Source organism: Canis aureus, chromosome 11 (genome assembly GCF_053574225.1).
Source record: "Canis aureus isolate CA01 chromosome 11, VMU_Caureus_v.1.0, whole genome shotgun sequence".
Lineage (NCBI taxonomy): Eukaryota > Metazoa > Chordata > Mammalia > Carnivora > Canidae > Canis > Canis aureus.
Genome location: NC_135621.1, coordinates 58,129,610 through 58,149,829, shown reverse-complemented (window position 1 = coordinate 58,149,829; position 20,220 = coordinate 58,129,610). Strand labels below are relative to the sequence as shown.

The 20,220-nt window shown below is 38.9% G+C and overlaps 1 protein-coding gene and 1 long non-coding RNA gene across 14 annotated transcripts in view; one reads left to right on the top strand and one right to left on the bottom strand.

Moving 5' to 3' along the window:
• The window catches only part of LOC144324142 (uncharacterized), a 46,023-nt gene that overhangs the window by 19,245 nt on the left and 6,558 nt on the right, over positions 1–20,220 (top strand). Inside the window, exons 2-3 of one of the 2 annotated variants that reach the window (XR_013389553.1) lie at positions 10,515–10,588; positions 11,557–11,689. This is a non-coding gene — a long non-coding RNA (uncharacterized LOC144324142). Of the gene's footprint in view, positions 1–10,514; positions 10,589–11,556; positions 12,247–20,220 lie in introns of those variants that run through there. The other variant, XR_013389552.1, reaches the window with a different exon arrangement.
• Positions 4,550–20,220, bottom strand: part of ACYP2 (acylphosphatase 2) — a 247,671-nt gene continuing 232,000 nt past the window's right edge. For all 12 annotated transcript variants that reach the window (XR_013389550.1, XR_013389551.1, XM_077915395.1 and 9 more), the window contains one exon: positions 4,550–4,989. Coding sequence is in view for 10 of the 12 variants with exons in the window: in XM_077915395.1 (XP_077771521.1) it covers positions 4,875–4,989 (115 nt within the window). In the remaining 2 variants the exon portion in view is untranslated. The remainder of the gene's footprint in view (positions 4,990–20,220) is intronic.

Here is a 20,220-nt window from a genome sequence, read left to right as displayed (position 1 = left end):
CCAAAAGTAGGATTTCTAGTCCATTTGTTCTGGGTGTTGTAGATATTGCATCTCAAAAACAGTGGTATATCGTGTCTACCTGTTTATGCCAGTTTCTTGGTGAATCATTGGAAGCATGTTGGTAATCCAGATTAATGTGCATTGAATTCAGTTAGAAATTGTCTTGATGCTTGAAAATGACCAAATGACTGACTATAATCCTTGCTCTTAATACTTGTTTTGAAACAGAAATTCTATTTCCAATACAGTTAATCTCTTGGAATCTTCTCTTTCCCTATGCGTTGCTAGTATTTGTAAAAAATGAGAAGCAGGGGGTGGGGGCAGCATCTGTTAGATCAGAGGCTTGTATTCACTGCTGCTTGCAGAGTCCATTGTGCCACCATGGGATATAAGACTAATACAAGAAAAACATAGTTTGAGGATAAAAGAAGTATCTTGGACATATAACCAAAAATGTATACAGACCTTTTAGCAGCAGAGAGAGCATAAATCATGTCTCTAAGAGAGGGGGAAAGCCCACCTTCTGGAGAAAAACCTGCTAATGAGATCACACAGTAACTAGACTTTTTAATTCTAAGGTTTAAAATTTTTATCAGACTTTGCTTTTATTCAAAACAATTTGAATAAGTGAAGAAAAGGAAAATGACCTCTTACACGTAAGTCTAAATGTCCAGTTAAAGATCTCCAAGGTATGTTTATAAAATACATTTTAATTAAGCCTCTAATTATATATTTGTAGTTCCTCTTGCATGTTTTTCAGTTTGGTAACAAAGAAACAAAAAAACCACAGAAATCAATTTCAGAAATATTTTAGCTACCAAGGACCTTTATGGAGGCCACTGTGAAAAAAAGAATTTATTTCCAATAGTACTTTTCATAAATTATGCATGCTTCAGTGAAAGTGGCTAAAGGTAGAGTATCATGCCACACTGGCTTGACAATGAATTTAAGGTTAACGTGTGGTGGGTCACTTAGAAAAGAAGACCCCAGATACTAAATTCCATGTCATCTTGTTGTTTATTTTTGTTTCTTTGGAAGAAGATTCTTCTTAGATGTCTTAGGGAGAATCCTAATGCATAGAAGAGGAGAGAGCTCTTTTCTATGCATAGTGCTGCTCTGGTTGGAGCAGATATTGGGACCCTCAGCTGTCCATCTTTCACATCACCCTTTTCTACCTCTCCTGGCACCAACTTTTGGGAGGCCTCTGGCTTGCTGGAATCCCACAATAAGTCTCAATGTAGTTGAAATTCTTGACTTTGCAAATATATCTAGACATTACAGCTAATTAATGGATGGGGTTGGGCCCAGAATGAATTCCTATTTTCTACTGCACAAAGTTGCCTGTTTGCAGCTCCTGAAATTAGTTCTGGATAGAAAAATCTCTTCCCTTTAACTAAATAGTAGACATTCTTTGATATTTAAATTAATGGAGGCCAGAGAGAGCTATCCTATGAAATGTATTTGTGAACTATATACCTTCCAAACACAGGCTCATTTTTGGAAGTAGATTTTGGTATTCTGTTGTGTCTAATTATGAGCTTAGAGATAGGTGGGGCTTCTCAAAAATGCCTTCAGTAGACAAAGTTAAAAATATTTAGTCAAAAATAGTGCCCCGCTTCCAGCACAGATTAGTGTGTGTGGCCGTGTCCCCTGCCCAACTCCCCCACCCACCCAAGTTGTCTTCCTTCAGTGCTTCCCTGCCCTTTGTTGAAGAAAGTAGCTACCCTGAAGCACAAGGATCCTTCAGGCTGCAGAGTAAATCCCTGAATTTAGAGATTCCCAGGGTCAAATGACACATTCTGTGTTTCTTCTCCAGTTCAGAAGCCTTTAACCTTCCTAACGGGAAAATCTCATGTCTCTCCCACGCCCAAGTTGCTTCTAAGGGCCCCACCTGGGTGCTTATAGTCTCTCTTAAGCATATGCCCTCCAGCCAAGAAGATTGTACTGAGCTTTAGTTCCTGAGCTAGCATTTTAAAAGACAGGCATCTTTATATGAATATAATAAATAGTGTTTAATATGTTTCTACAAATCATACCCCCAAATCTGAGGATATGGGCATGTGGGGTGTTAGGACACTTGGTTGATAATCAGCTTTTGCTTAATTTTTTTCCTTGGTTTTTAAAACGTCTAATCTGACAAACTAAACCTGTCGAGGCTTATTATCTAAAATATGTACATTCAAAATCCTTTGTATGAGTTCACGGTGGCAACTGTCATATCAAGTTTACCGGTAAGATGTATCACCTGGTCTCAAGAACCCCTTTTTAAAATTGTTTTACTGGGCAGCCTGGGTTGGCTCAGTTTAGTGCCACCTTCAGCCCAGGGTGTGATCCTGGAGTCCTGGGATCAAGTCTCATGTCGGGCTCCCTGCATGGAGCCTGCATCTCCCTCTGCCTGTGTCTCCTTCTCTCTCTGTGTGTGTCTCTCATGAATAAATAAATAAATCTTTAAAAATAAAATTGTTTTACCTTTTTTCCCTCTTGCTTTCTACCCATTCGTGAACACCTACTTTTAATCATTATTTACAACATTTTTCATCCAGTAACAGAATTAGTTATGTGTTAATCACTAAGCAACCTTGACTAATGTGATTCACTTAGTGCATTTAGAAGATTGTGCCAGCAAAAAAAAAAAAAAAAAAAAAAAAGATGATGGTACCAGCAAAGTACGATTTTCTTATAAGGAGGATATGGAGGTAATAAAAAGTGACATATTGGTGTCACTTCGGAGATGGTATTATTCTAAAATCACTTAGCCTTTCTCTTATGTGTAAAGAGATACAGATTTTGTTTCAGACTTGAGTGTGCAAGAAATGTCTATTTTGTTTTCTGTAAATCAAATCAAGCCTGTTTCAAGTCTCATCCTGAGAGGTGGAAAGTTAATTCTCAGTCTTCCCTGGGGTTTTCTATCCTCGTCTTGAAGGACCACATAAAGGATCTCATGCAAGGAGAGAATTCAGGAAAGACTTCCCTGATTTCTAGTCCATTCCAGTTACCAGGACTGCTGTCCAAGCCACCGTCTCCTGTAGCAGGATATTTTGTAGCACTTTTTGGGACAGGAATTTCACCTGGGCCTGGGATCCCATTTCTCTGGATGCTCTAGCTGCTTCCTCTTCAAATGGACCCATCCTACAGAGGCACCACTGGGGGGAAAAAAGATGCAGGTCTCTGTTTCTTTGGAAACCTACAGCCTTTGGTCCCTTTTCAAAATCTTGGATAATCTCCTCCTCCTCTTGGCTCTTAACACTTCTACTTCTCTTTTACCTGCTAAAGGCCTAGGGTTTATCTTTGTCCTCAACTCATAGCATCATGCCCTCTTTAAAATAAGATCTTGGAAGATAAGTTGTTTTCAGAAAAAAAAAAGTTGTTTTCAGGAGACTAGCACCAAAGCCTTCCCTGAGCTTAGGGAACACAAAGGCTTTTCTATCTTCCTTCAACAAAGAGTAGGGAAATAAGAGCAAAATTCAAATGAGTATCACAATAGAGTCTCCTATATAATATTTGACACGTATAATAATTTACATGATGATATTAGAGTAATAGGAAAGTTCTTTATTCCTTTAAGTATGTTTGGAAAGCTTAAAAAATATTTGTCATTCGCTGATGTTGTGTTGCCTTACATATATTTGGTATCAACATTACCGTTATCCATAGAGTTAACCTTTCAAAGGAATGTAAGCCCCATTTTATTTCCTTTTTCTCAATTCTAATCTTGCAGTAGGTGAAGGAGAAAGGCCTGAAGTCATTCTCCATGCTATGGAAAGGAGCAATGGAGATTAGCTACATAGCCAGAATGGTGGTTTCTAATGTGTATTCCTAGGGGATGTGCAATTGTGCAAGGCAGACAAGATGCAGGAGAACAAGTGAGACCAGCTGTGTAGGGATCCCGGGATCTCCATGCCTATTTCCCAACATCCCAGTTGTGCTTTTTTACTTACTTTTTGTATTCCATGTAATACTTTGTTTAAATGAAGGATTCCATTGCTATAAAAATTAGGAAATCATTGAAGGATATATGCATGTATATACCTATAACATTTGAAACTCCCCAGCACTTGGAGTTAAAGATCTTCCTTTTTCAATAGTATAATTCTATGGTGTAGAAATGAACATTCCCCTTGAACTATTCTGTTGATGAATTAATTACTATTTACATGTGAAAATTCCCAAATGATAGCTTAAGGTTAGGGGATAGTATAATTTATTTAGACTCTCAGTTCCTTTTCTGGTTTATAGGACATCCATTGTAGATAGTTGTTGGCATAAATCTTGCTGCTTGTTATACTGAAATCGTTCACTTATCAGTTCCATCACTCACCTCCCTATACAGAAAAATACGGTTCATAGAAAGCATTAACTAGTATTAACCTATATACTGAATTGTGTCTCAACCAGGATTTTAAAAATTAACTCTTTATTGATACTATTTTATGGTTATATTGATCATCATACATTTATATCTATTGGTTCTTCATATTAAACAAATTACTCAACTAAAATAACAAATTATTATGCAGAAGGTTTTAGAATTCATTTCAGAAAACAATACTTAATTTTTAAATTATGAGCTTTATTTTATGCCTAGCCAAATGACATGTTTGCTAGGACATTCATCAAAGATTTCATGAGACACAAGTTTAAATATTCATATTAAATGTTTTGTAATGACATTTATAATGTTAAGTTTTTACTTTTTAAAAACATAGTTGAGTAAAACTATTTCAGTGTCAGACATTTTTAGTAACACATACTGTGTTGTAGCTTTCAGAACAGAGTTCCTTTTTTAACTTACTCTGCTACTAATATTCTCGTACATAGACTTAAGAATATATAGAGTTTGTTGTGCAATGTAAGCATTAAAATTTTTACTTCTATTAGTATCGGATACTAAAATTCGAGTATTCAACTTTAGAGATGGTTTTTTCATTAGAAAAGTTCGTGCGGTCGATGCGAGAACTGGGACTTCCAACCTTGCTCAGCCAGGACATCCTACAAAAAATAAACAAATAAAACTTAGCATACAGCATACACATGGACTAGCTGAAACGCTCCCACTCTAGGTCACAATGGGGGTTTACTAAGTAATTTTTGCATTTAATGTGAAATACAAATTTTTTGTTGTTGTATACATCATATATACTCATGTATCAGAGTACCAGAGAATTTAATCCATAATTAAATATGGACAAAGAAAAGCTAGTATCAAATTAAGCACAGTAAACTGATGACTTCATATTATTCCCTCCCAAACATCCAAAGCCATTATAATCTAGCTTTTATACATAAAAGGATTGTAAGCATACAAAGTAGTAATAAAAACAATTCACCATTTTTTTTCTCAATACTCAGCACATGGTAGATGGTGTATACATACATATATATTTGTGTAGACTGAGAGAAAATGAAAAAATGTATAAAATGAAATTAGATGAACATATTTTCTTATCTATACAAAAGCCATTTCTTACTACATATATTATCAAAGTGACTATATTTAAAGGGACAAGTTAAATGCTCTGAAACTATTTTTCTGCTTCTGTAGTGTGATTTTTTTTTAAAAAATATTTTATTTATTTATTCATGATAGCCACAGAGAGAGAGAGGCAGAGACACAGGCAGAGGGAGAAGCAGGCTCCCTGCAGGGAGCCCGACGTGGGACTCAATCCTGGGACTCCAGGATCACGCCCTGGCCCAAAGGCAGGTGCTAAACCGCTGAGCCACCCAGGGATCTCCATGGTTTTCTTTATTAGCAATCTGTGTGTCTCATTTAATGCATTTGGATACTTCTCTGAGATGCTTCCTATACAATTCAGGCTTATTTTAATATTGTTGACATTTCAGATATTACTGTTAAAGATCTTCCAGAATCTACCTATTAATAATTAGTTGAGATGACACATTAAGTGGGACGATGGGTAAACAATAAAAGCAGTTTTATACAAGTGACGGCTGTTATGCCAGCATTGTTGTAGAAGTAGTCGACAAGTTCACTGGTATCCCCAAAGTTCTTGCAAGTTACGAAGCTGGTGCCATGCACAGCTGTGTAATATAAGTAACAATCTCATATAACCTTGAATTAAAAATGTTTTGTAGGCTAAAGTCTGATTTGCTGAAAATTACTCTTCATCAGGTTAGACAAGAATTCCTATGACTCAAATTGGAATTGTGCTATTTTTCCCTTTCTTTGGCTCTTGTGACAGTTTACTAGGTAAGGGAAATTTCCATGTTTCTCCCTTTTGGAAGCTAAGCCCAATAACACATCTTATTTTCTTCAACTCAATCTTGAAGTTGCACATATTGATGAATTTCATTTCAGTTATTATGAAAAGGAGCCGATGGCTTCAATTTTACTATACATTTTAGAAATCTTCTCTGAGACAGACTGGAAATAATAAAAGTGAAAATGTACTGAGCACCATTTGCTCAGCGTTGTATTAATTTTTTTTTTAAGATTTTATTTATTCATGAGAGACAGGGGAGCTGAGACATAGGCAGAGGGAGAAGCAGGCTCCCTGCAGGGAACACTCCCTGAGCTGAAAGTAGATGTTCAACCACTGAACCACTGAGCACCCAGGCATCCCTGTATTAAGTTCTTTAGATAGACACTCAACCCTGTACATTATAGTCCTGGACTATGCTCTCAAGTTACAGATAAGGAAAGAAAGCAGAAGAGTTATGTAATGTGCTCAGGGTAACAGTGATGGTGGTGACAGATGGTCAGATTCTGGATGTGTTTTGAAGGTACAGTCAATAGATTTGCTGACAGATTGGACATGATGTGAGGAAAAGAGAGAACTAAAGGATGACACCAGAGTTGCTGGTGAAAAACTACTTGGTGGTGGTTGTGATTCACTGAAAAGGAGAGACTATGAGAAGAGCAGATGAGGGGTGTAGGGAAAATTAGAATGTTGACTTTGAGCTATCTAGTAGACATCTATGTGAGATGTTGAACAGGCAGTTGGATCTTTGAGGCTGGCTGGAGAAGATGAAGTTTGAATTTGTCTGCAGGTAGCCAGTACTGAAAGTCATAAGATTGGATGCCATCACTAAGAGAATGAATATAGAAAAGGGAAGAGTTTCAAGGACTGTGTCTTTGGTTAGGGCATCCCAAAGTTAAGAGCTCAGAAAGCAGAGAAAGAACCAGGAAAGAAAAGAAGTGTCCAGACAAGCTGGGAGGGCATCCTGGCCCAGGAGTCCAATGGAGCCCTCCACGAGTAGGAAGGTTCAACAGGGTCCCTGCTGCTGGCAGGGCAAGTAAAGTGAGGACTGAGAACTAACCGTTGCATTTGGCAACACACTGGTCACTGATGACCTTGAGAAGAACAGTTTTGGTGGAGTGAAAGCTATATTTGAGCTCAAGAGAGAATGAGAAGAGAACAGTTGGAAACGGTGAATCTGAGACCAGGACTAATGGCCCTATGAGTTGCAATGACTAACCCACCTAGGATGATAACTCAATGTATTTAGCTAGTGGAGAGCCTGGCTACCTACTTGAAGCTGGTCTTCAACACTATTTAAGAACTTCATCAGCTATAAGTATGGCCAAGGAGAAATGATGCCCCTGGTAGGAGCAGAATGGTTGTGCTGTTACATGATTCAGCTGTGTTCACACTGTGTGTTTGTAGCAGATGGAGGGCCAGTTTGTGCCAAGCCTCCAAGATGGTCCCTGTTGCTAGGAACCATCTTGCCTGACTTGTCTATTTACCTTGGAGTGTTCTGGTCACCTGTCACTTTGCAAGCCCTAAGACTTCACTTGTGTGCTGCTCCTGTAATCACCCCTTTATAGATGTGGCTCGGGTCTGGAGATGACAGTTCCAGGAGTTCTGCTAAAGTGCTCTAGTTTCACTTCTTTGGTCCAAGGAAGGTATTAGTTAAGAACCACATAATTAAACAGTACCAATTGCTGAGTGAAGTAAGTCAATCGGAGAAGGACAAACATTATATGTTCTCATTCATTTGGGGAATATAAATAATAGTGAAAGGGAATATAAGGGAAGGGAGAAGAAATGTGTGGGAAATATCAGAAAGGGGGACAGAACATAAAGACTCCTAACTCTGGGAAATGAACTAGGGGTGCTGGAAGGGGAGGGGGGTGGGGGAGTGGGGGTGAATGGGTGACGGGCACTGAGGGGGGCACTTGACAGGATGAGCACTGGGTGTTATTCTGTATGTTGGTAAATTGAACACTAATAAAAATAAATTTATTTAAAAAAACCAAACAGTACCAATTAATTCATTTTGATTCAATAAATATTTAAGTAGCACTGTATACAAGGCATATCCTTGATATTGGAATGCATACATGGATATCTAAAATGAAGTGGTTTTTTTTTTTTTTTTTTTTTTTTTTTTTTCCCCCTCAGTAACTCACAAGCTAATGGAAGAGTTTGGAGAATGTTAAAAATAACTATAATTCAGAATGTGAAATGCAATGTGACTTTAACATAAAGCGAAAGGAACTAGATGGGGTTAATTTCTGGACAAGGTACTCAGGGACATCTTTGTGATAGCAGTGGCATTGAAGCTAAGTTTTAAAAATAATACTAGAGAAATTTCCAAATCTTAGAATAAAGAATACCACCTTAAACATGACAGAAAACCGAGAAGCATAGAGGAAAAAATGTTAACTAATTAAAGCTATAAAACTTTTGAATGGCCAAAAAATGTTTTAAGCAAAGCCAAAGCAAACAGCAAACTGGAAAACTTATTTGCAGTTTTCTTACTATAAAAAGAACACTTAAAAATCAATACGTAAAAGACAGCCATCCAATAGAAAAATGGGCAAAGAAAATAAACAGATGAAAGGGAAAGAAATGTAAATGGCCAATAAATATGAGAAAATATTCTCTTACTCATAATTTTAAAAATACCAATCAAGCAAGAAGGAGACACCATCTGTTACTTATGGAAACATGTGAAAATGTGATAATATCTAATAGTGATAGTTAAGGTGTGGGAAAAGAGGCACTTTTCTGGATTGTTGATGAGAATGCAAATTTGTACAGCCTTTTAAAAGGGCAATTTGGAGCCATTTCTCAAATTTGTATATATCCATGACTTATAGACAAGCTGTCATAGGGAGGGGAGCCTGGGATACAGACTCTGAGGTGGAGATAAGCCTGTAGGGATGCTCTCAGGTTAAGAACTATGGGAGGCAAGGAAAGTAGACAGGATTGGACTGAGGGAGAAGTTGGGAGAGGTAGTTTCATTGAAGACCTCAGGTCTTCAGGAGGAGCTCTGAAGCTGGGAAGATCCTTCAGGGTGGTCCCAATTTACAGTGAGAGGGCTGGGTCTTTACACCCCCGGCAGGAGCCAGTCATTAGAGTAGAGCTGCCCAGAGAAGGAAGTGAGACAATTAGTGTGGGGATTTCCTCCTTCTGAGGCAGCTCGAGAAGCAGGCTGATAGCTGAGGATCAGTACTCCGGGCATCTGAAGAAGAGGCCTTCAGTCCTGAAAGGGAGCCTGAGTGGCACATCTCAGCCCTACAGCAGAGAGCCTCACAAGTGGGAAGAAGGAATGAACTGAAGATGTAAGACAAAGAAGTGGTCATTGAGGGGACAAGACCCCAGGGCAGGATGGAGGAAACAGGATCACTAAGTAGATTCATTAGGGTTAGAAAAGAGGACACCTCTTCTCTGTACAGAAGAGAAAGGGTCCAAAAAAAAAAAAAAAAAAAAAGCAACTTGGATATGAAGAGAGACTGGCATACGATAGATTCCCTTTTCTTTTTTTTTTTTTTTTTTTTTTTTTTTTTAGATTCCCTTTTCTTAGGAAAGTAAGGGGTAAGGTAATTTACTGAGAATGAAGGGAGATGAGGTAGGGTTGAGGAATCAGAGTGACAAGGGTGTTGATAACTGCTATGGGAGTTCATTATTGAAGAGTAGGGACAGCCCTTGGAGGGGCTCGAGGGCCAGGAGTGGCACACACACCTGCATGCACCACACTGTGCTTCCTGTCCTACAAGCATGGTGGGACCAATGGGGCCACAGGCTTCTCCACAGAGACATCCCCTCCCAGGGGCAGAGTTAACAGTTCAATCAGATGTTTCCTAGAGTGAACAATGGAAGGCAGGACGCCCCATCCCCCAATCTGGAATGGACTTCCCTTTAGCCAGCTGCAGAGCTGTGGTCTTAGGTTTACTAGAGGGAGGTGAATAAGCCATCTCATTGCAGAGTCTCCGATTTTGGTATCTTTTTATCTCTTCTCTTGGATTGGCCATTTCCTCCAGGGAAGCTGTGTCCAATGTCCTGCCTAGAGTCTATCCATTTGGCTGTGTTCTGGGAAGAAGGGTAAGGCCTCAATATTCACTGTGTAACTTTCACTGAATACCTTGTTTTCAGCACTTTTGTCTTTTTTTTTTTTTTTTTTTTCCAGCTGTGCCTAGAAGACCCTCTCCAGAGCATGAAACTCTGGCTTCTGCCTGGCTGGGCAGGGAAGCTGCTCTGCAGAGTGAGGGAGGGAGAGAATAGCTTATTAAACAAATTTTAAATCCCCACCTTTCTGCCCACTTCCAGGGGCTTGACTTGGGGGATTTCCGCTGTTAAAAGGGCCATGTCTCTGCTTTCCCCACCGGATGCTTACCATTCAGGTCAGTGTGACCACCAGCTTGTCTGCTTTCTCATTTCCCAAGTTTTGTTGCCTTGTTTTCCAAAGTTTTATAGCTTTCTCTCCCGTTCTTTGTTCTAGTGGGTGTTTAAACCTTTTTAAAAAAATCTATTTTACTCATACTTAAGTGAAGTTTAGGTGGGAACAGAAGTTAAATGCATATGTTCCCAATGTGACATCTTTAACTGAAAGTATGGCTTCACCCTTTATATTTAAATCTTTAATCCATCTGGAATTACGTGATTGCATGATACAAAAAAGAGGTCTTAATTTTGAATGCTTAGACATTTTCCCCAGCACAACTATTATCATAGACTAAATCTGCGTTTATGTTTGAATCTTTTTCTAGACCTATTTGACTCCATTGATTCCTTTGGTTAATCTGTAAACCAGGACCAAACTCTCTTAATTCTTATAGCCTTAGAATATTTATTAATGCTCAGCAGCCCCTATACTACCCCAACCCCTAACTTAATAATTCTATTTCTAATTGTCCTTGTTTATCTCGAGGTCTACGAGATTTTAGCATAATTTTGTCCAATCCCTTCAAATCCCCTGTTAAAAAAAATCTTAAAATAATTCAGAACTGGCATTCTAACATTTAATCTTGTCAGGAAGAGTAACAATCTTCCCTGCTTTTGTTCAAGTCTTTATGTTCCTCATCAAAATTTTGTAGTTTACTTAATTCAAGTCCTCTTTCCCGCTAAATTAATATGTAAATATATTCTATTTTTCTTGCTGTTTTGAACAAGATGCTTTTTAATCCTTATGGTTTTAAACCAGCACATAGGGAACTAGTGACATCTTCATTGTCATCAGATGCCTTATTGAAGTTTCTTACTAGAATAGTTTTCTTTTCTTGGGGTTCCGAGGTAAACCACCCTATGTAGCTCTCCAGAATTTGTTCTGTTAATCCATTGACTGAATAATTTAAATTATTCTTTATTGTAGGTTATGGAACCACATTTTGGTGACTTCAATGCCTTTGAGAGAATTGCCTTAGTACATCAAAAAAGAATCATAAAAGTGTTCACTCAGGGGGCCAGCATTCATGGCTCTGGCTTCAGCATATTTTACCTATTAGGTTAGTAGACTCAATAAATACTGAATGGATGGTTGGATGGATGAGTGAATTATATTTGCCTGAGCGACACTGAAGTCTAATAGTTCTGCTGTAAATCTCAGTCTGCTTTGTGTGTATATATATCTTTCAGGTATTTTTATTTAAGGAATATGATCCACTGATAGACTTTAAAAAACAATAAGAAGGTCCAACTCATAAAAATGGAAGGATACCAATGTAAAGTGGAAAATTCTATTAACAGGAGTCATGTTATTTGATCGTGTTCTCCCGTCACTCTAGTATATTTTAAACGCTGTATGTAGAGATTTTGAAAATGAAACTAATTTCTGTAAAGTTTAATTCTTTTACCAAAATCATGTTGTCCTTAACAATAGAGTAATTATATAAGAGGAAATTTCATTATAGATCTATCCTTTACATGTTTAATGAGGATTATATATTGTTGTAAAGATAATTTTTGTATAGAATGGCAAGACCATGATCTTGCATGCATGTTAAGTATTCTTGAGGCCAATCTTTGTCTGAAAGGAAATAAAACAGTGCTGATAAATGTTAAATGACGAAGAAAAAAATCTATTCATTTAATAAATTAACTGTTGTGTTTTTCCATTCCTACTCAGGCAGGCACCAACTACGGGTCCCCTTGGGTTTCCACAGCACTCTGATTCTTCCGTGCAGATGGCACATATTTAGCTATCAAGTATAGTAAACGCTACACATTTATGGCCTCAGCAGCCAGCAAAGAGGCCAGCTGTGGTCTTTTAAAATGCACTCAGGGATCTACCCTCCTAGAGTCCCTTCCCTGATTGCCCCTATCTAAAAAGGACCTGGCCCCCAACTATTGAGTGCATCATGGGAATTACTACATTCTGCAACTGCTATGTTTATGTAATTCTTGATGTGTTCACTATGTGCCTCCTCCGCATTAGAATGCAAATTCTAAGAAGGCAGAGGAGTGTGACTCACTACTGCCTCCCCAACATCTAGCATGTTGCCTGATGACGATGGGCACGCAATAAAAAACGATACATACTGAGTGAACCCATTTTTGTCACCTGCCAACCTTCTTCAGGTTTACAGCTTCGGTGCATGAGAAAAGGGGCATTCCCAGGGTCGTCTATAGTCCACGCACAAAAGGGAGCCCTGGGCATGACTTTTAACACTTTGATTTTATCTCACATGAAACCAAACACTCCCATTTTTTATACACTTTGAAAGGTAAACATAGTTGCTCTTATTACAGAAAACTGATAAAATTCATGGCAGTCCCAATGAAATAATACAAGTAATGACTATATTCATCCTCTTAGAGGAAGCTGGAGGTCTGTGGGTCTGACCTAATAACCTGAATGTAAGCATGCGAACTTAGTTTATTTCCAGAATCTGTTCACGTATTTTTGCCAGCCCCCATGTTACTGCAATTCTTAAGTTTACCCATTCTACAAGAAGCACAGTAACTGACCTCACCCAGAGGGCAGAGGGACTATTAGAACACCAGAGGGCCAAGTCCATCCTGCAAGCCCAGTCACCTGACCCACCGCCATTTATGTTCAGGGCACAGTTGGTTGTATATCCTCAGATACTGTACTTATCAAAAATCTTTAGACCCTGTTCTTAGTATCCCAAAGATGTAAAACACCTATTGTCGTAGGTGTATTAATTCAAGATTTTTAAAAAGAAAAGCCCTTTCTTCCCTCATAATCTTGCATGAAAGCTTGATGCCTGTAGAAATGAAGTGCTTCTCTGAAGCAAGGGGGATGGTAGGGGTGAGGTGCAGAACCTCCGCCCTAGGCCTGTTTCCCAGCTCTACCTCCAGCACATCCGGGGAATTCCAAGGGCTCTGAAGAGCCCAGTGTAAAAACTTCCCTATTAACCTATCACGGACGAGGATATAGGGAGTGGAATTTACGCAGAATCTGTCATAAGTAGAAGGTGGGAATCAACACAGGACTGTCTCTTCTATTACTCAGGTCATTTAGTGTTTCCTACAAAATGTAGTAAGCTCCTGGCATGAAATGAAAAACTCCATTTAACTAATATCCTTCTTGAAACAAAGAGGTGGAATTAAAGCACTAGAAAGCCAACAGTATTAATAATTCATACCAGTTCTATTTCCTGGGTCTGAAGTAGGACAGAAAAATCCTTTCGGATATCTCTGCAGTGCTGGTATAAAATGTAGACCATAGCAAGAAAGACAGTAAGAAGAGACAGCTAATGAATTAAAAGCAAATGTGGTGCATGCTGGAAAATATTGAGTTGCTTGCCCATTTCAAGCTTTTAAACTAGCATTAATAATGGAAGGAGAGTACACGGTATTTTTGCTATTCTCCGTTCTTAAGCACGTTTCTTATTCAGTTCCATGTGGACAACTAATACCATAGACTTCTTCATTATCAATACAAGCTTTTTAATGGTATTTTACTATACAATTGACTCTTGAACAACATGAATTTGAACTGCACAGGTCCACTTAAATGCAGATTTTGTACAGCACAGTACTCTAAATGTGATTTGTCTTATTTTAATAACCTTTCTAGCTTATTTTAAGAATATAGTATATAATCAGGGGGGTTTGGTGGCTCAGTTAAGCATCTGCTTTTGGCTTGGGTCATGGTCCCAGAGTCCTGGGATCGGGCCCTGCGTCAGGTTCCCTGTGCAGCATGGGAGTCTGCCCCTCTCTCTGCTCATGCTCTCTTACATTCTCTCTCTCAAAATCTTTTTTTAAAAAAATATAGTATATAATCTAACATACAAAATATATGTTAACTGTTTATATTATCAGTAAGGCTTCCTTCCAGTCAATAGTGGAGATTTAGCAGTTAAGATTTTGGGGAATCCAAAATCATCCAACTGTCTAGAGGGTTGGCACCCCTAACCCCGGCATTAAATGTCAACTATCAGGTCTCAAATTTCTGTCACATGAGCAATGAAGAGTTAAGTGATTTTTCAAGGGAATCCCAGCACTTCCATAATTAACCTGAAACCAGATTGCTCCTCCTTAAAATGGGGATAACCCTCACCTTACCGAGTTACTGAATGAATTTAAAAAAATGATTAGAAACTGCCCAGTGCAACATCTGACACACAGTGAGCCCTCAACAGCAGTTATTCCAGGGTAATTGTTCTGTCTTTGCTGAGGATGGTAGAGAGCCTCTTCAGCAAGCTCTGTGACAGTCAGTGTCACATACTTTTAGTGCAATTCCACTGGGAAAACCTGTTAGGTTCCTGCTCAGCTGTAGTAGGAAAGGGCATGTCATTCACCTCCTCAACTGGGAGAGTCTAGAAGGTCATTGACCTCCTTAGTTGGGAGAGTCTAGAACTACCCAGGCACGAGCTCTGCCCAGGATTCTGAAAGCCAGACAACTGGATCACAGAGCCTGGGAGCAGAAGAGGCAGAAATAGTGAAGGCATGACTGGAACCCCTGGCTTCTCCGCCATACCATGGTTTTGGGGTCAATGAAGTGACATATACCCTCTCCTTTCTGTTTTTTGTGGGGTTTTTTTTGGGTGGGGGGGAGGAAAAGAGTAGCACAGTGGTAATGGAAGTGGACTCTGGGATCAATTCTGCTTGAGTGCGAGTCAGCCACGACTTCCCCACTAGTCACACTGGGCAAGCTTCTTAAACTCTCAGTGCCTCATCTGTGAAATGGACAGTGTGCTGCCTGCCTAAGAGTTGTTACTGAAGATTCAATGAGATAATCTGGAAAGTGTTTAAGACAACATGCAGAACATAGTAAACACTCCAGTTTTAGCTATTGGATCAGCCAGGGTGCTGTAGCAGGTCATGGAAACCACTGTAGCTATTTTTTTTAAAAATTTTTTTTTATTTTATTTATGATAGTCACAGAGAGAGAGAGAGGCAGAGACACAGGCAGAGGGAGAAGCAGGCTCCATGCACCGGGAGCCCGACGTGGGACTCGATCCCGGGTCTCCGGGATCGCGCCCTGGGCCGAAGGCAGGCGCCAAACCGCTGCGCCACCCAGGGATCCCCACCGTAGCTATTTTACAAAGGAATTTAATGTAGGGAATTAGGTCTTTACAAAATCACTATGAGGGCTGGAGAAACATATTTAGATGGGGCTTTTTTTTTTTTAACATTATGAGTAGTACATTATATTTTAATATATTTTTAAAATATGAACATTGTTGGAAGTATGTATTTGAAATGTTTTCATTGGTACATATCACCTCTTCATTTCCTTTTATATGTTTTTATTTAAATTCCAACAAGTTAATATACTGTGTCATAGATGGGGCTTGTTGGAGCAATTCTGAAAACTGGTTGGTAAAGTATAAAATGTTAAAACGGTGGTTCTCCTGCAAATATAAAGCAACTTGTGTCAAAGATTTCTATTCAATGAATTAATTAATGACAGAACCTGGAAGATGTTCTGGTTCAAAAGAGAATTCAGAGACATATATGTGCATATATGTGTGTATATACATACACACAATCAGGGATGCTGAATTCAATGGGCTAATAGAAGCAAAACTGGTTGAAATTCTATAGGGTAGGAACATCCAACAGTGCTGTCATTAAGCATCCTCTAGGAGCCATACTAAAGTAAAAATGGTGAAATTAATTTTGAAAGTATATTTTTTAGTCCAATATGTCCAAAATATTACTCTTATAATCCATATAATTTATGAATAAGGTGAGATCTTTTACATATATTTTTATATTGAGACTTTAAATTCTGAAGTGTATTTTATATTTAAAACATATCTCAATTCAAACTTGCCACCTTACAGGTGCTCAATTACCACATATGACTAGGGGCTCCCATATGAGGGTAGTTTTAGAGCAATAAAAAATATGTTTGGGATAATCTTTTTTTTACGGCAAAAGTCAATTCTATATCTACCAGAAAAAAAGTAATTTGCTTTGCTATGAACAAGAAGTATTTGCATTTCTTTGGTTTGCTACAGGTAAATTTCTTCCTTAGAGTTGTAAAATAGCCTAGTTAGTAGATAATCAAAGGTCCACATCTGTATAGATTCAGAAAATTCCTTAAAGTTCCCCTAGACAATACTCAGAACTTCCCTGAAAGACACTCCCTAATCTCCATTGCTAAGCCTTGAACAATTTTCTGTGTGACAAGCCCATGGGGGGAGCTGCTGGGCATCAGGAGACTGTCACCAAAATCACTGTATTGATGAAGGTGCTATGCTAACTGCGTTCCAGGCATCAGATATCCCACCAGGATTTTTGGCTCCAGAATCTCCTAGATTCTCACACCAGCTAAACGGATGACTCAGGCACTTCTGCTTCTCTTTCCACCTAGACCAGTTTCAAATTCAAATTTCACATGAGGACCTCTGATGGATGAAACCTACATCACGTTTGAGACTCTAGCTGCAAGGGAGTCAGAAAAACACGGTTCCTACCTCTTCTTGGCAATAAGGAAAAGGCACGATGAGGAGTTAGGAACCGCGACTAAGCAAGGCAATGTCCCGTGTCTACCATTACTATTATTCAGTGAACAAGAACTTGATGAATTTCTACATTATGGGATACAGAAGATTAGACGTATGTTTTTACTGGTTTGTATAATAGCAATACTTCTGTGGGCTCTTTCAGAGCTAGAGTTCTTCTCAGCATGAGGACAGAATTCCAAGGAACCTACCGACATTGAAGAGTCAGGTGGAAAGGGAGAAGCAGGCAAAGGACAGGAAGGAGGAATGACCAGAGAATGGGGAGATACCCACAAAATGCGGGATTAAGGAAACCTAAGGGTACAGAATATTTTAAGAAGGGGAGAGAAGTCAACTTCCAGATGCTGCTGAGACCTAAGTAAAATATGAGCCGAAAAGCGCTTTGGGGACCTTAGCAGGATTAGCTTCAGTGACGTGGCAGGGGTGGAAGCCAGATTAAAATGCTTTTGGAGTGAGGAGGCAGTGAAGACATGCAGACAGCAAGAATAGATCAATCTTTTGAGCTGTCTGCCTCTGAGGGTGAGGAGACACACAGAGAAGCTTTATACATCTTTAAGGTTCTGTTCTTGGCGAGCAAGCCTGCCTTGATTATGAATTCAGTGCCTTCCAATATGTACGAGTACTTTGTCCCAGAAGAACAATATTTGAGGAGGATTGTTTTAACAACACACAGTCTAGGGCATTTTCTATTCCAGATATGTTAAAAATCTACTCCTATGTGAAGCCAAATGAAAAGCGAGTTGGCCAGTCTCCCCTGTATTTTCACCCCTCACCCTGACCTTTCCATCTCCTTTCTCCCCCAAAAATGCTCACCAGCAAACTGAGTTTTTGGGGTGATGTCATTAGCTGATAGAGGGCTACTAGATAGTTTAGAGGTAAACACTGACCCACTCAGAGCAGAGGTCATTATTTTATACATTTTTTAAAGCCTTGTTCCTGGCCCTATTTTAGGTTCCCATCTTGGTTTTTTTTTGGTCCTCTTTCATTCTTAAATGTACACGCTCTCATTATAATTTTATATATTGTGACAAATCACTTTAAATCATGTGGGAACACAGTGAGGTATAAACACATAAAACTGAGGGTTTCTTTTTCCTTGCTAATACTATTTCTTTGATTTTATAAAGGAAATTACTGGAAAAGAGGGTAGAGATTTCTTTATGGAGTTTTGCTTTACAATCGACTTTACTAGATACTTTTTCCATTAAAGCGAGGCATGCGATGTTCCAAGGCCATAAAGACATGTATCTTTAGAACAACAGTCTCTGGTGCTGGCTGCCAGTCTGCTAATGGCTCAAATTTGGGTACTAAGAGCTCTCAGCCCTGGCCCCAGGGGATGGGAAGCTTGGGGCTGGGTGGGTCCCCTGAGCGGAGGGTAGCTGGGCACAGCAGTGACTTTGAGCAGGGTGCTGGGTGAGAGCACCCCCCACCCCCACCGCTTTCCTGGGGCTGCTGTGGAGGAGCACCAGTTCTCCCAGGGGAGGCCAATGCCAGTCCAGTGGAAGCCTCACAGAGAGGTGTGTGCACAGGCTTTACCTGACAGTCACTGAAAATAAGTTGTGCAAAACTCCATATAAAGAATAGTTTGAAGGAGAACGGAGAAGCAGGTAATAACACAGAAACTGCTAGAAAAACAAGAAATTTGATGGGTGGAAAATGAGAAACAAAAATTTTAATGGAAAGGAGACTGCTGGGGTGTCTTTTAAGGGTATCATCTGTGACAGCATATTGCACTATATGTTGTAAACCCTAAAGATGGGGGCTTCCAGGTCTTTAAATATTTGCCAAGAAGTCAAAATCCTGAAACTTTTCTTTATTGGGATGTTTCGTAATTAGGGAAATGGCTTATCTTTTTAACCTCTCAGGGTTAAAAAATAAATCTTTTTAGATTCTCATTTTTCCCTAGAAGAGTTTTTATTCTAAGTTCAAGTATGTGACTCAGTTCATAGGGAGGCTCATGATAGGATGTAAGAACGTCATTGAAGTGTCTCAGTTCATAAGTGGCCACCTGTAAGTGGTCCTCGGATATTATACTCTGAGTATTTTTCAGCACTAATGTATTCTTTGCAAATGAATTTTAATCTGTTTTAAGAGCTGCAGAAAGTAGCCATTTCCTCTCAAAAATGTTTTCCTTTTTGTATTCATAAAGATATATGCCAGTTTATTCCTTCCTTTTACAAAAATAAAGAGCAAAATAGAAGATGAAGGAAAAAAATGTATGTATCCTAACAATGATTTTTGGCTGATAGTAAAAACACAGCCATTGCTAAATCCCAACGAATACTTTGGCCTAAATTTTAAAAACTAAAATTGCATGTATTAGTGTCACCCTAATAACAAAAATTTTAAATGGTGTGTGCTTGTTAAAGGACTTTACACTGTGGTATTTTTCATAAAGAAATCTTATGAATAGCTTGATGAATCTTAGACAAATAAAAGGACATCATCCATATATTCAAGTTGCTTATCTAGTGGGAGGTGACAAGGGGAAAGAACAGATTATAGGCTGAGAGGGGGAAGGGAGAAGAAAATGTAATGGAAGATGCTCAGAGACAGGTAATGATCCCTCTGTAAAGTAAAATTCTTCATCATTTTACTATTGCATTCTAAGATGTGCTCCGTTCCTCTGACACCATTAATAAAATGATCAAAGAACGTCTAGTCACCAGGATCAAAATGCGATTTAATTAATTATATTACATCTTCCTCTGTTGAATCGAAAGCTTCTTAGAGAGTAGATGGCTGTCTTATTTAGTTTTCCAAATGACTTTTAGATAAAGCTGCTCAAACCGGGCATATAAACCCACACTCTCCAGAGTGATATGCTTGCACTTAAAGAGAATTAAAAGTCTGAGGTTTCAGAAGTTACAATCACGAAGCTAAAGTCAGAAGATAGGTCCTACTGTGGAAGAAATTGGCCTCCCTGACATTGGATCTAGAAAGTGCTCTTTGGGCCTGGCAATCAGCCAATTGAAGACTAATGTTTGAGAGCCTCTTCTAATTAGACACTCTTTCCTGCTACAGTGAAACTTGGATCACAGATAGAAAGAAATTAGCAGCTTCCTCTAGAATCCTATGAGGCATCATTACCTTGG